General features: G+C 39.9%; 1 protein-coding gene across 2 annotated transcripts in view; it reads left to right on the forward strand.

Moving 5' to 3' along the window:
• The first annotated feature begins 4,484 nt into the window (after positions 1–4,484).
• DCAF10 (DDB1 and CUL4 associated factor 10) overlaps positions 4,485–15,906 on the forward strand; it is a 42,850-nt gene continuing 31,428 nt past the window's right edge. For both annotated transcript variants that reach the window (XM_030292635.1, XM_030292636.1), the window contains exon 1: positions 4,485–5,056. In XM_030292635.1, coding sequence (XP_030148495.1) covers positions 4,527–5,056 — 530 coding nt within the window. In that variant the 5' untranslated portion in view covers positions 4,485–4,526. The remainder of the gene's footprint in view (positions 5,057–15,906) is intronic.

Genomic DNA, 15,906 nt, shown 5'->3' on the forward strand with positions numbered 1-15,906 from the left:
CGTTTGGGACTAGGGGTTAGCTGTGCCCCAACTTTGTGCCAGACCTGGTCCTGGATACATGGCATACATTCTCTCAAATGCACACAGCTCCCCCTCAAAGTTGAGCCTTATTATAACCATTTTATCCTTGAGGTTCAGAGCTGTAACTTAATATGGGGCATGCAACTAGAATATGGCAGAGTCCATTTTCAAAGCTTGAGCTCTTTCTGCTACATGATACTGTTTGCATTTGCCAGTGTGAATTTAGTCTAGCCACTAATTATTCTTAATGGGTCCAAAACAGCTTCTTACATTTTCATTTATTTCTTGCTTCTGGCCCAAGCCTACGCCTGTCTGCCTTTCATTTCTAGAACTGCCTCCATCTTCTCTTTCCCACCAAGACTGGTTGTGAAATTGGTCTCAATCCCCCAGCCAACAGCTTACTCTCTTTCATCCAAAGTCAGGCCCTTTGGGTATCAGAGATCATGCTAATTCTTCCCAGAGAAATGGACCAAGGGTAAAGGCACAGCAAACGTGGGTTTCTTGTAAACCAAGCTTACAAAGTCCTACTGATCCCTATAGTGAAACTCCTGATCCTCTGTGCCGGGAAACAGAAACATCTGTTCTCTGTATTTATTCCTCAGGTTGAAGGTCATCAGTCTTCCTACCCCCCAACATACCCTCCTGATCCCACCTTGCAAACTGTTCTTGAAGGGCCTTTGTTGCCATCCTGAAGATAACTTCAGGACAGGTACATCCTCTTCCCTTTGCCCTGCTGAGAGCCTCCTGCCTAGTTGCCAGACTATTGTTCTTTCAAGATCATTCTCTAGGCATTGCTTCCCTAGTGTCCATAAAGTATGCTGTCACACCATGGTTTGCTGGATTATTCTTCTATTTTTAGGTGTTTAGTAGTTTTCAGTGTTTTGCCTGAGAAAGGGTAATGATTATAAGTATAATTTTTGGAATCAAATACACTTGGAGTCAGATCCTAGTTCTGCCACTTTCCAACTGTGTGACCTTGGGGAAGTCAATTTACCTCTCTGAACTTTAGTTTCTTTGCCAATAAAATGGGACGATAATAAAAATACTACTTCCTAGGATTTTTATAAGAAGTAAGATAATATTGGGGTGCCTGGGTGAGTCAGTCAGTTAAGTATCCAACTTTGGCTCAGGTCATGATCTCACAGTTGGGCTCTGCTGGCCCCACGTTGGGCTCTGCTGACAGCTCAGAGCTTGGAGCCTGCTTTGGATTCTGTGTCTCCCTCTCTCTCTGCCCCTCCCCTGCTCACACTTTGTTTCTCTCTCAAAAATAAACATTAAAAAAGAAGAAGAAATAAGATAATATGAAGCACTGAGCACATTCTTAGCACATAGTAATTGCTAAGTGTCGGCTATTAATTTTGCAAATATTGCATCTTGTTTGGGATTAATTGGAGACAAAGGGATAATTATCTGAGCTTCACTTTACTCATATGAAAAAGTTGGGATTTGGGGTCCTTATGTACTCAGAGTCTCTGAGTCTTGGTTCTGAGATTTTTGATGCCATAGTGTTTAGAGGAGAAAGAGGAGGTGCTTGTAGTTGGAGTGAGCAAAGAAGACTTCTTGGCAGAGGTGGTGCTGAGCCAGAGTTTCAGGTCTGCATTCCGATGGACTTGATCAAGTTTAACTGGAAAGTTTATTTTGGCCTGACTTTGTCCCTTTACTCTAACCTAGGATTTTTTTCATTTTGTTAGGCCCTTTGTTTTATTGGCTATACTGGGATGAACAGAGATTCTGCTTCTGTGTATTTTCTTGCACGTCTGTGTGAACTGGAGAAAGTCTGATCTCCCTGCTCAGGAAAAGGCAATGCTGGAGTTTGCACTTGCTATTTCCCGAGCTGATGATATAACAGATGACCATTTCAAAATGCTTGAGGTACGAGGCTTCAATCGAGAAGATGCCTGGGATATAGCTTCCATTTCAGCTTTTTTTTTTTTTTTTGCTATGTCCAGTTGCTTTGCTCATTTTGTCAGTCTTGCCCCCAACAAATAATTCTATCTGATGGGCAGAACCAATGATGTCAAAGACATCAGGAGTGAACTTGCTGCTCCAAAAGTATAACAGCCTAAACAGAAAGATCCGTATTTCAGGCACATTGCATTATAACACATCCCTTAGGAAGTAATTTTTTAAAAACATCTAGTCAGTGGATAGGGAAGAAAGTAAATGAATTTGCTCCCGGCCTGCTTAATGAGATAGAGCCTAAATGTTGGGGGTGTCCAGGGGTGTGTGATACCTGGGCGTAGAAGAAACGTTTGTTAATTTCGGAAACCTTTGGAAACCTTTGCCAGTTGTTTCCTTGTGTTGTGATCTAAAAGGAACATCAGGGGAAAGAAGTTCATAGGATGCTTTAGGCATTTCTGATGAACTGGTATCTGTGAAGTTGAGCAGTTGGAGTTGAAAATTTTTTAGCACTTGAAAATAGTGTCTAGACCAATAGAAATTGGTCTGTATAGACTGATTTGCAGCCATTTTCCTTGTTAACATGACATGGTTGTATTTAAAGGCTCTCAAAGGCAGTGGGTAAACAGGACAGGCACAGTTAATCTATCTTTAGTAGCTTCTCAGTTAACTTCTTTAGTACCTTCTCAGGTAACTTCCAGTAATTTTTTTTTCTACTGATGAGTTGTAAAATCATGGTCATCTCAACAGAATTGTAGTCCTTATGTAATTTATTCTTATTTTAGGTTTTAGTAAAAATTATTTGGGATAAGTGAGGACTCCCATTTTAAGAAGAAGCGTAAGAAAGAAAAGGAAAAAAGCAAACCCTGGCATTACTGAATGACTTGTTCTGTGTGTTATAGCCACCGTTGCCTTTTTTGGCTATCTTCTCAAGAATCATTCTCATTATCTAACAGAGATAACATGCAAACCTACAAAATATTTTCTTCTCATTTGGCTTCTCTAGATTCTCTAAATTGTTAATGAACATTTCTTAATCAGTTTTGGGACTATAGTGTGTTAATTCTGATTTGCCTGAACTGTGAAATCTGATTATCTTGAAGCAGCACAAAATTTCATTGCAGAGCTTATATTTTTCTGTTGGAACTGTATCTTAAATACCTTGGAATATGTAACCTTTTAAAACTGTTCTATTTTACCTATTAAAAAAATTAATAATATTGGTAAATGGTCAGTGTTTTGTAGACCATAAAATTTTAGCCATTGACCATAACTTAGGGGTCAAGCAGAGGGCCTCTGTTATTTGTTGCAGCCAAATGTTGGGGGTCATTAAGGGACATAATTTATTAATCACAAAATAGACCTTTACCTACCCCTTCTGCTCTGTGTGGGCAACATGGAGAGTACCTCCAGAGGAATGGCTGCTATGATCTCTGAACTCAAGACGCTTGGTTCTTGCCCTGTTTTCAATCACCTCATGGACAGGAGAGCCGAATAACTACTAACTTTCCTGGTTGGAGGACTTGCTGAATGTTCAGCTCTCCAAATCTCATTCCCTTATACTGGAGATCCTTCAGATCTATCCTCACAGGATAGCTCTTCCTACAAAGATCCTCCAGGTTTATCCTCAGTCATCAAATGTGTGCTTTCTACAACACAGCTCTCAATCAAGAGTTGTCAGTACCTAGAAGAGTTGTCAGTTCTTTTATCTACCTTTCCTTGTACCTCAAGCTTTCTTTTATTGAACTCTCCTTCCCTCCTGAAGAAATACTGCAGTTCCTGTTAACTCTTTTTTACAAAGGAGTAGTATATATTGATCTTTAACAGCAATGGTGAAGGGTCTTGCATCTGTAATGCTGTCTGTGCCCTGGCACATGTAAGCAGGATTGACCACAGGCTCTGTTGCTTGTCAGGTTGATTTGATTCAGGTCTCCAGCTCCATTCAGTGACTCTTGCTGGATATACGCTCCTTCCTGAGGAGAGGAAGACATTGGTCTTGATAAACTCCTGACCTACTGGGCAGTAGCTGGGAGTTAGGCAGATATTCAGGGCACCAGTAGGCCCCCTTTTCCAGGCCCCCGTTTTCCAGGACCTGGGCTTTTAGCGCCAATAGTGAACCTGAGTACTTACTCTGAGTCCAAGTAGGCAGTACACCATGCGACTCAGTATGTGGGACCTGCACACAATATGGTAATTTCTTCCCCTTGTGACCTTATCATAAAGTGAGGATAACAGTACATCATCATAGTCCACCCCTTTGGCCATTTAGGCCCAGTCATCCCTGGTCACGATGATTGACAACTACAGATTGACTCTGTCGCACGCGGTACCCTGATGCTAACACTGCCCCTATAGCTAGGATCCTGGGCATCCTCATTTGCGCTCAAACACAGCTAGTCGTTCCCAACCACCGTCCCTTAGGGGCTAAAACACCCGCCGTCGGCTGTGTCCCCACTTTCGCGGTCCCCAACGGATGATGGCCAGGAGCAGCACATGTTTCCCAGCCGGCGGGGTTAGGCCGTCGCACGCCGGAAGTGGCGGTGGGATCGGTGAGGTGTCGGCCGGAGGGGCAGCGGCCCGGGAGTGGGGGGGCGGGCGCGTTGGTCATGTTTACCTTCGGGCCCGGTAGTCCGGGAGGGGATGGGACGGCCGGAACCGCGACTGAGGAGCCGGCATCCCATGCAGGGCAGGCAACGGCAGCGGGGCCGCTCCCTTCCCCGCCCGCGCCGCCGCAGCCCGAGGCTGACGCAGCCCCTCCCCCGTCGCCCTCCCGGAGCCCTCGCCGTCCCGGCGTCCCCTCGCTGCCCCCGGCCGCACACGCCGGGGAGCTCGAGCCTCACGCAGCTCTGGACTCCTCTGCAGCTTCCACCCAGGGAGAGCTGTCACCGCCCTCCCCGGCGCGCCGGCGACCCGGGCCCGACTGCAGGGCGGGGGGCCGGGGCCGCCACGGCCTCGGTGCCCGGCTGTTCGGGTGGCTGAGAGAACGCAGTCTGGGCCGCGGGCTGTTCGTGGACCCGGCGCGGGACAATTTCCGCACCATGACTAATCTCTATGGTTCCATCCATCCCGCGGACTCGGTGTACCTCAGCACCCGTACCCACGGCGCGGTCTTCAACCTCGAGTACTCCCCCGACGGGTAAGCGAGGCCCCTCGGAGGGCGGGTGCCGGCCTCCTCCTGCTTCTGCCTCCCGTTTGCGGGGGCCGGGGGTTCGGGGTCACCGGCCCGCAGGCCCCTTCCCCCGGCACTTTGTGAAGTGCCCTGTGGCTGTTGGAGGTCTCCGCCCAGCCCTTGGAGGTGGGCAGGCCCAGGACGCCTGTGTGCTCCTCGGGACTCGGTGCGGTGGGGCTAGAGCCCGGCCAGAGCCCGGTTCTCCTGTACGCAGTACGTGCCTGGCAGATAACGTGTGCGGTAAAGGCTCCTTGTTTCCCTGTCATCCGGCCTTGCATTTTTCTCCTCGAAGCTTCTGACGAGGGTAGGGAGCCTGCAGGTTCCACGAACTCTGCGCCTGACTTGCCCTGAGGGGACAAGGAGAAGGGTTCCTTGGCTCCGGGAGGTTACTACGACGAGGCGGCCAAGTGGTGTCTTATGATGTGGGGCATTTGTGAAGTCCCCAGGCTAGACTGGATGCTTCTGTTAAGGGTATCCAGCCTTTTTCCTGGCAGAGTAAATATTTCATGTTTGGCCTCAGTTTGCTTTGGGTTTGGGGGAATTTTCAAAATAACAGGTATTTTTAAAACTTTGGTGAGTACACAAACGAGTTCAACAAGGAACAAAGGAAAAACTTGACCCACAGTTCTACCCTGAGAGGACATAGTTAATTTAACTCTTACCCGATAAGGCCTCTGGATTCCTAGTCATTTGCTTAGCTGCTTATTTATTCATTCTCTCATTCAGCAAATATTTGTTGAGCACTTGCTATGTTCCAGATGCAGAAGTTGCGATGGTGAGCAAAAGCAGCTAATGGGACCACTTTTATTACGCTTGGAACATACTAGTTCAACTACATATTAATGACCATACTAAATAATTCATAATATATATTTATAAATTGGATAAAAGCTTGAGGGAGCCTGTTGTATACTAGGGTGTTTGAGGTTTCTGGAAGAAATAACATTTGACCAAGAACAGAAAAATGAGTAGAAGATGAACTAGCCAAGATAAGATGGGGGAGGGCAGAGACGCATTTCAGATAGAGGAAATGGTATGTTAAAGGACCTTTGGTTGGAGGATCAGTTTGTCATGCCAGTGAAGCCGAAAGATGATAGCTTAACAAAGCAAAATCTTTTGCTAAAGCAAAACCTAAAATACGCTAACAAAGGAGAAAAGTAGCAGACTCTGAAATCTCATGGTGAGGAGGCACACCATATTCCATTTCACTGATGTGGGTGCTTCTTCCTAATTATGCTTGATGCTAGGATCTCTGGGGGTTTTTACTAACAGCAATTGGGTGGAATCTATAGCAATGAATGTGCACCTGAATACAGGGAAGAGAGGAGAAACTATTGCTGAAGTTTATTCACGGAACTGCCTTTCCCCACTCCTCTTTCCATCCAAGCCCTATTCCTAAAGCTCCTCCTAAAATACCAAGAATCTGTTCCTCATAAACATTTGGCTCCTTTCTTCTCCATACCCCAACTTCTTTCTTCCCACCCCCCTACCTATTCTGTCAGGCTTTCAGAAATAGCTGTTTCTACTCTCTGGAAGTGGGATTTTAGGTTCAGGTGACGGGTAGAACGAATTATGAAGAAGGAGTTCCCATTGCCAGTGCTATTAGAATGAGGAATATATTACTGATAGTTATGTTTGAATATGGATAATAGTGTCCCATACAGACATTTTTTTAAAAAGTAGTTAGGTATTCTGATACTTAAAATAATTCAACACTGTTTAATTTGCAGTTGACATATACTCATTCTAGAAGACCTAGGCAATAAATGAGCAAAAAGAAGCTAAACAGCAGTTATAATTGCAGAGATTGAATGGCTAGCCAAGGAATTTTTTTCTTTGTATATGGTTATCTACCTATTTTAAAAGGTTTTATTTATTTGTTTAAGTAATCTCAACGTGGGGCTCAAACTCAGGACCTCGAGATCAAGAGTCACATGCTCTTCCAACTGAGCCATCCAGGTGCCCCTGTATATGTTTATTTTAATATAAACATGGAGTCATTTTGTTGCCTGCTTTTTTTCATAGTATATTGTGAATTACTTATGTTAATATATTTCTACAGCATTCTTTAAATTTTTTCATTTATTTAAATAAAACCTGTATAAATAAAATTTTTAGATTTATGTCCTCATGATAATTCCCTAGAATGAGTCAAAGGTTGTGAAGATTTTGGATACCTATTATCAAATTGCCCTCTGCGAAGATTTCACTAATTCTCATTCCTGTTGCCTGAAATACTCCATTGAAAGTACCTGTCTCTGCATACTGTGGCCAACATTGCACATTGCTGTTCTTTTCTGTGTCAAGGTAATAGGTGAAAATAGTTAAGTGTTTTAATTTTTTAGTATTCTTACTATATCTACTAATATGCTCCAGATTTTCATAGGACTTAAAATAGTTTTATAGAAAAATGACATCTGTGTTAAAGGAGATAATTTCTCATAACCCTCGGTTGGATGGGTTAAATCAGCTTACTAGGTACATTGCCACTGTCACTTATAAGGACTTCTCAGTACAGACAAGGAGAGGTGACACAGGAAGTAAGAATTAAAATTATGAATTTAATAGAGATCAGATGAGAGAGAATTTGGCACTAAAAAAGAAATGTAAAGGATACATGGAGTAGAGGTAATTTCTAAAGAATTCCAAAAATGTTTTACAATAACACCTCCTAGGATGACATTTTGAAAAATGAAATTTGATAATGTTGGTAGATAACAATATGTGTGACTGCTGTAGGGAGAATTAGTGTATTGGAAAACAGAAGTGAAGAAATTATCTAAAATGGAGACAGGAAAGATGCGGAGATTGAAAATATTAAGGAGGTTAGTGACATGTTGCATAGAGAGAAAAGGCATAGTATATATTTGGTAAGCTCCTGAAGAAAATGAGACAGATAATGGGGCAAAAAAACAACACCCATTTGAAGAGATAATAGCTGAGAACTTTCCAGAACTGAAGAAAGTCACCAGACCATGATTTAAGATGCCTAGCAGACCCCAAATAGGAATCCTTTCTAGACATACAGGGACTCCAGGACAACAAACGGAAAATCTTAAAAGCTAGAGAAAAAATACCTTCAAAGGATTAATTATGAGAGTGATAGTCAATTAGTCATCAATAATAGTGTAAATCAGGGGCGCTTGGATAGCTCAGTCGGTTGAGCATCCGACTTCGGCTCAGGTCACGATCTCATGGTCCATGAGTTCGAGCCCCGTGTCAGGCTCTGCTGACAGCTGAGAGCCTGGAGCCTGTTTCAGATTCTGTGTCTCCCTCTCTCTCTGCCCCTCCCCTGTTCATGCTCTGTCTCTCTCTCTCTGTCAAAAATAAATAAACTTAAAAAAAATATTTAAAATAATAGTGTAAATCAGAGGACAGTGGTGATTATTTTCAGTATGCTGGGGGAAAAAAATTTCCAATCTAGATGTCTATACCCAATAAAGATGGGGGTCTTCATTTTTGTCAAGAACACATTTTTGTCAAGAACAAAGATGAAGTAAATACATACACAAGCAAAGCTCAGTGAGTTTGCCACCAGACCTTCAATAATGAAGTTTGAAGTTCAAAGAGAAGAGTTTTCAACAGGAAGATCTGAGATGGTAGAAAGAATGAAGAATAAAGAAATGAAATATGCATGTGAAACTAAATATAACTTCAATTTTGTCTTTTGGAATTAACAAAGATGGAACTAAAATTGAAAAAAAAACAGTAACAAATTAGGAAGGAATGTTCTAAATTTCTTGTTTCCTTGAGGGAGAATTTAACATCATAACTTTAGGTTTTAATGTTTGCATATTAAAATCTGCAAGTTAAACACTAAAATACAAGAAAGAATATATTATTTCCAGACTAGTAGAGGAAAAAATATGGAATGAGAAAGAAATACTTCAAAAAAAGACAATAAAGGGGAAAAAAAGTAGAAAAGGTATAATAAATAGAAAGCACAGGGATGCCTGGGTGGCATAGTCGGTTAAGCATCCGACTTCATCTCAGGTCATGATCTCACAGTCTGAGTACGAACCCCACATTGGGCTGTGTGGGACAGCTCAGAGCCTGAAGCCTGCTTTGGATTCTGTGTCTCCTCTTTCTTCTCTTCCCCCACTCATGCTCTGTCTCTCTCTCTCAAAAATAAATAAACATTAAAATTTTTTTTAAAAAGAAGGGGTGCCTGGGTGGCTCAGTCGGTTAAGCATCCAACTTTGGCTCAGGTTATAATCTCGCGGTTCATGAGTTCGAGCACTGCATCAGGCTCTGTGCTGATAGCTCATAGCCTGGAGGCTGCTCTGGATTCTGTGTCTCCCTCGCTCTGCCCTTCTTCTGCTAGCACTCTCTGTGTTTAAAAATAAACATTAAAAAAAGAAAGCACAAAGAATGGCTGGAAAAAAAAAAAAAAGAAAGCACAAAGAATGGCTGAAAATAAATCCAAATATTACTAATTATAATAAGTATAATAGTACTTAATATGTTCAAAAGGATAGACAAAAATAAACACATTCTAAATAAAAGCTAGTGAGCTATATTAATATACAAACTAGGCTTTAAGGCAAAATTACTAGAGATGGAGGTCATGCTGATAAAAGCTCAGTTCACGTGGAAAATAAAACAGCTCTGAACTTGGATGAGTCTTTTAGGTTTAAAATATATGTATCAAGTTTATCATGAAGAAAGATTTTAATGTACATTATAGTATATACTTCAGTTATGCAGACACAAACATAAGATCAAAACAGCACTTAAAATCTTGCTTTAAAGGGCAGTATGCCGTGTCCAGGCCTGATAATCAGTACACATTGGTTCAGCTGTACCAGTTGTAAAAATATTCATATATGTCCATAGTGGTTGAATAGTTACTGCCCCAAGCCCATTGAGTACCTTCCATGGGACCTCCTAGAGTAACCCATTATATAACAACTACAGAGTTAAGAGCTGGCACAGCAAGCTACCAACAAGCATCTCACTGGAGAGCTGCAGCATCAGTTCAAAGTGCTCCTTATCCATGCCAGATACCCTTCCCCACACAAAAAAAATCCATAGGCAAATGCCCAGTGACCGTTTAGCTTCCCTTAGTGTGGGGCTGCCTGCCTTTCTCAGGCACTTTCCCAGCCATTCTCACATAGTCATTTGTGAGAACTGCAGCCTCCGGGGAGATCCAGAGAGATGAACAAGTCAGTCAGACAAGAGTACTAGCACTACTGCAGGCACCATCCAGACATATTAACTCTCTTGGCATAGTGTGCACTCCATGACAACAGAATCCACAGCAGATGAATGAGGCCTCTAGGGATGGTTTATGGATGTCATTACTCCAGGGATGCAGATCCCTAATTTTATTCCTACTGAATTTCACCATTATTTAGTGGGCTAAGTTTGCTAAAATCCACTGAATACCTGCCTACCATGGGCATCAGTAAACACTCATTTTATTAATGAAACTGATCACCAACATAAATCTCAGGAACATTCAGTTGAGGAAACTGAGAAGCAGAAAGGTCATTAAACAAAGGATTTATGGGGCGCCTGGGTGGCGCAGTCGGTTAAGCGTCCGACTTCAGCCAGGTCACGATCTCGCGGTCCGTGAGTTCGAGCCCCGCGTCAGGCTCTGGGCTGACGGCTCAGAGCCTGGAGGCTGTTTCCGATTCTGTGTCTCCCTCTCTCTCTGCCCCTCCCCCGTTCATGCTCTGTCTCTCTCTGTCCCAAAAATAAATAAACGTTGAAAAAAAAAAAAAAATTAAAAAAAACAAAGGATTTGTACCCTAGCTTATTATGCTTTTAACTGCTATATTGTCATCTGGACTAAAGGATTATAATTAAACATGATATATCAACAGATTCTTTTTGTGGCTTAGTTATTAACATAATTGTATACATATTTAATACACAAAATTAACAACAAGCATAAGTGCTAAAAATTTTTAATATACTTACTTCAGCAAAAGCTAAAAAGAGGATGTAGCCCGATAAACAATTCTGTTGATGTTAAGTAATTTTTTTATTACTTATGAAGACTACAAGTTACTTAATGACTACCTATTTAATGTGGACATTTTTGGAGGGGCTTTATGTAATTCTTTATGCCAATTCATGGTGCAGACAACGGCATCTGGGTCAAAGAAAAGATTATGGCTGATATTTCCAAAAATTAACAAATAATGGAAATTACTAGAATAATATGACAAACAACTTAATTAGAACTATCACTTGGGAAGAGTTTTTATAATTTATAGGTTAGTTTATGTTTAAAATGTTGAAAATTTTTATTCACGTTTATATTACTATTGAATGTTTAACATTTTTAAATATCACACTTAGCTATATGTAACAGCTGCCTCCTGCGTTTTTTTTCCCAAACACACAAGGAAGATTTATAAAATTTTCACTTACAAGGCCACATTTTAAAAGATTATCAAAGAAGTTACAGTATATCAGTACAGTGTGATCACTAGAAATCAATAACAGAAAGATAACTAGAAAAAGTGTTTTCAAGTGAAGAAACATTTATAAATAGCATATGGGCCAAAAAAGAAATGATAATGGACATTAGAAATATTTAGCACTGAATGATAAAGAAAGTACCACATGTCTCAAAACTTGTAAGATACAAGTAAAACAGTACTTACTAGGAAAATAATAGTCATTAATAAACTGGAAAGGAAGACGAGTAAAAATGAGCTAAGTATCTATCTCAAGAAAGAATAGTGAAATTATGTGCAAATAATAGCAAAGTAAGCAAAGAAAGGAGAAGGAAGGAAATAGAGTGACAGAGTGGAACTGGTGAACTTTTTAAAATTCAGTAGAAATACTCACCAGAGAAAATCTTATCTTTGAAAAGACAAATAAAAATGAAAAACACTCATATTGATTAAGAGAATGCCCAAGCAAACAATATTCAGAATGAAAAGGGGTGACATAACTTCAGATGCAAGAGGTAGAGATTATAGCTTTCCAGAAGTAGAGTAGGTGGTTTGGCCCAACCCTTCAACAGAATAATTAGAAAAGCTAGAAAAAATATAAATATTTAATGACATAAAAATTTGTGTTTGAGGGAATTAGAGAAATAAGGTAATAAGTAAATTGCAGGGCCAAGGTCTATGAAAGGAAGAGAAGCCAGAAATGTGAGCCCACAGCTTTAGCCAAATGAGTTAAATAAGCTCTACAGTAGAAATCAAAGGTTTAGAAAATAAAATAATGTAAATCACTACATTAACATATTGAAGGAAAAACCTAGGATAATTTCAGTAAGTGTTGGAAAACTTTTATGCAATTGAACATATATCAATGAAAAAAACAGCAAATTTGAAGTAGAAGAAAATTTCTTAATCCAATAACAAATCTATCCCCCACAAAAGAAAAACAAACAAAAAATCTCTACAGCAAACATTGTACTTAATGATGAAACAGTGAATGTATTCTTGAAGATCAGGAATGAGAGGCATGCCTGCTATAGTAACATTTCTATTTAACATTATACCGAAAGTTCTAGCCAGTGCAGCAAGGAAAAAAGTATTAAAAAAGAACAAAGCATTTGCTTGTAGATATGATTATCGACAAAGAAAACCTAAAGTAACCTATGGGTAAAGTATTAAAACAGCAAGATTAATGGATAAATTATTTTAAAATCAATTGCATTTCTGTACACCAACAACAAAGCAAAATTTAAAAAAGAATATTTACAAAAGTATGAAAAAAATGGTCAAGTACCCACGAATAAATCTAGGAAAAGATAGGTATGATCCATATGGAGAAAAATCTCCATGGTAAATGGAAATACACCCTGTTCATGGATTGAAAGACTCCATATTATAAAGATTTCAATTCTATGTAAACTTTTATATAGATTTATTATAATCTGAAAATCCATAGCTGGACTTGTGTGTGTGTGTACATAACTTGGTAAGTTGATTTGAAATGTATAAGGATGTTTAAAGGCCCAAGAATTGCTAAGATACTCTTGCTAAGAAAATCTTGAATATGTGGGAGGGTGTATATGTTACTGATGGATGATTCAATACTGAATGATACAAATTCCACTGAATTAATTTGGAAAGTCAGTGCATCCTAGTAAAAATACTAACAAGGTTTTTTAGTAGGACCTGACATGCTATATTTAAAATTCCTCAGTTGGTTAAGCGTCCTACTGTTGATTTCAGTTCGGGTCATGATCTCACATTTCATGAGCTGTCATCATGGAGCCTGCTTTTGATTCTCTCTCTCCCTCTCTCTCTGGCTCTCCTTCACTTGTGCACAGGCTGTCTTGCTCTCTCAAAATAAATTAATTAATTTTGAAAAAAGCAATGAGGAGATCTTGCTTTACCACATAGAAAACCGTTTAGAAATTGTAATAATGTGGTGGTATTGCATAGAATGGGGTGTAGAATCCAGAAACAAAACGTATATATGATAAAGATCACGTTTCAAACCAATGAGAAAAGTGTAGGCTTTGATATTGGGACAATTGATGTGCATTTTAAAAAGTTACAAATCATGCCATGTACAAAAATTATTTGTATTAAAACAAAACAATGAGTATCAGTTTTATAGGTATCTTACAGTGTTTAAGGTAAAGACTCTCCAAGAATCAGCGATTCGTTTACTTTTATGCACAAAAAGGAGTAAAGTTCATTCTGTGACTCTTCTGAATAACAACAAAAAATGGCTAGCTTTAAAATTATGGATATTAATTTGAATATTTTTACTCATGTTGATCAACCAGCACAAAAATCCTGAAGTCCAGATATTTCAAAAAAGGTTTTGCCGGGGAGCCTAGGTGGCTCAGTTGGTTAAGCATCCAACTTCCACTCAGGTCATGATCTCACGGCTTGTGGGTTCGAGCCCTGTGTCAGGCTCTGTGCTGACAGCTCAGAGCCTGGGGGCTGCTTTGGATTCCATGTCTCCCTCTCTCTCTGCCCCTCCCCTGCTTGTGCTCTGTCTGGCTCTCTCAAAATAAACAAACATTAAAATTTTTTTAAAAAGGGTTCCTATGGACACCCTTTAAAGGACAATTTCATGATTACTAAATATGGAAAAGATTTCAATTTAGATTTTTTCCCTCTCCTACTTTATCTAAAAAGTTTGTTCTAAATAGAAAATTTTGGGGGCGCCTTGGTGGCTCAGTCGGTTAAGCTTCCGACTTCGGCTCAGGTCATGATCTCGCGGCGGTTCATGAGTTCAAGCCCTGCGTCGGGCTCTGTGCTGACAGCTCGGAGCCTGGAGCCTGTCTCAGATTCTGTGTCTCCCTCTGTCTCTCTGACCCTCCCCCGTTCATGCTCTGTCTCTCTGTCTCAAAAATAAATAAATAAATAAATAAATAAATAAATAAATAAATAAATAAATAGAAAATTTTGGCTACTTAAAATTGTCTTGGGGGGTACACCTGGGTGGCTCAGTCAGTTGAGTGTCCGACTCTTGATTTTGCCTCAGGTCATGATCCCAGGATTATGGGATCAGGCCCCACATCTGGCTCCATGCTGAGCATGGAGCCTGCTTGAGGTTCTGTCTCTCTTTCTGCCCCTCTCTCCTGCTCAAGCACGTGTGTTCTCTCTCTCTCAAATAAATTTTTTTTTTTTAATTAAAATTCTGTCTTGGGGCATTCTGGTGGCTTAGTCAGTAGAACATGTGGCTCTTGATCTCAGGATTGTAAGTTCAAGCCCCATGTTGGGTGTAGAGATTACTTTAAAAAATTAAAAACATTTTTATTTTATGTATTTTAATGTTAAGTGTACAAATTCCATTTATTACTGGAACTATAAATTGAGACCAGGCCTGCAGTTTCAAAGACTTAAGATTTCATTTGCTAGATCTGAATCTGAAAGCAGTGCCCACAGAAAACTAAGACTTAAATAAAACACAGTTGCTTTTCAGAAATCAAAATGCAACTTATAAAAGGTTTATAATTATATAACTTTGTAATAGGAGAGGGCTGAAACAAGAGACAATACTAAAAACTATAAAGGAAAAGATTAAGTTTGATTTTATCTAACTGGTTTGGTAGGATATATGCCAAACCTTTTTCAGTACATTTTAATAGATATTGATAAAGAAATACATAATTTTGTTATATATAATTTTTTTTTCCTAAGTTGCCTCATCGATGCATGCTTTTCTGCAACCAGCTTTTCTCATTTAGAAATGTGTTTTAGAGTTCTTGCATATCCACATAAAACTTAACCCCTTTCTTTTTAAATGTTGCACCATATTGCAAACTATTATGTACCATGGCTTATAGAATCAGTCATTCCTCTTTCATGTACTTTTAGGTTACTTTCAATTTCTCATTACAATGAAGCATATCTTTATGTTTCTTTGTATTTATAAATGATTATTTCTTTAGATTAAATTCCCAGAAAAAATTTCTGAGTCAAAAGTTATGCACATTTAAAAGTTTGATAGATACAAGGTTGGCCATTTAGCTCAGCCGGTTAGAGTGTGGTGCTAAAAGTTTGATAGACACAGGTACTCTCTGAACCTAAACTGTACCAGTTTATGCTTCACTAATCATATTGGAGAGTACCATTTCCTACTATTGCCAACAGCAGATAATTTCAATCTTTTAAATACTTGCTACTGGGGTGTCTGGGTGGCTCAGTCAGCTAAGTGTCTTGAGTCTTGATTTCAGCTCAGGTCAAGATCTCACAATGATGAGATCGAGCCTCATGTCAGGTTCTGTGCTGAGCATGGAGCCTGCTTGGGATTCTCTTTCATACTCTCCCTCTCTGCCCCTCCCCCCTCAAAAAAATTAATAAAACTTTAAAAATAAAAAACATTTGCTACTAACATGGGTAAAAAAAAGTTATTCATTATAGTTTGTATGATTATAAATA

This window comes from Lynx canadensis, chromosome D4 (genome assembly GCF_007474595.2).
Source record: "Lynx canadensis isolate LIC74 chromosome D4, mLynCan4.pri.v2, whole genome shotgun sequence".
NCBI classification, from domain to species: Eukaryota; Metazoa; Chordata; class Mammalia; order Carnivora; family Felidae; genus Lynx; species Lynx canadensis.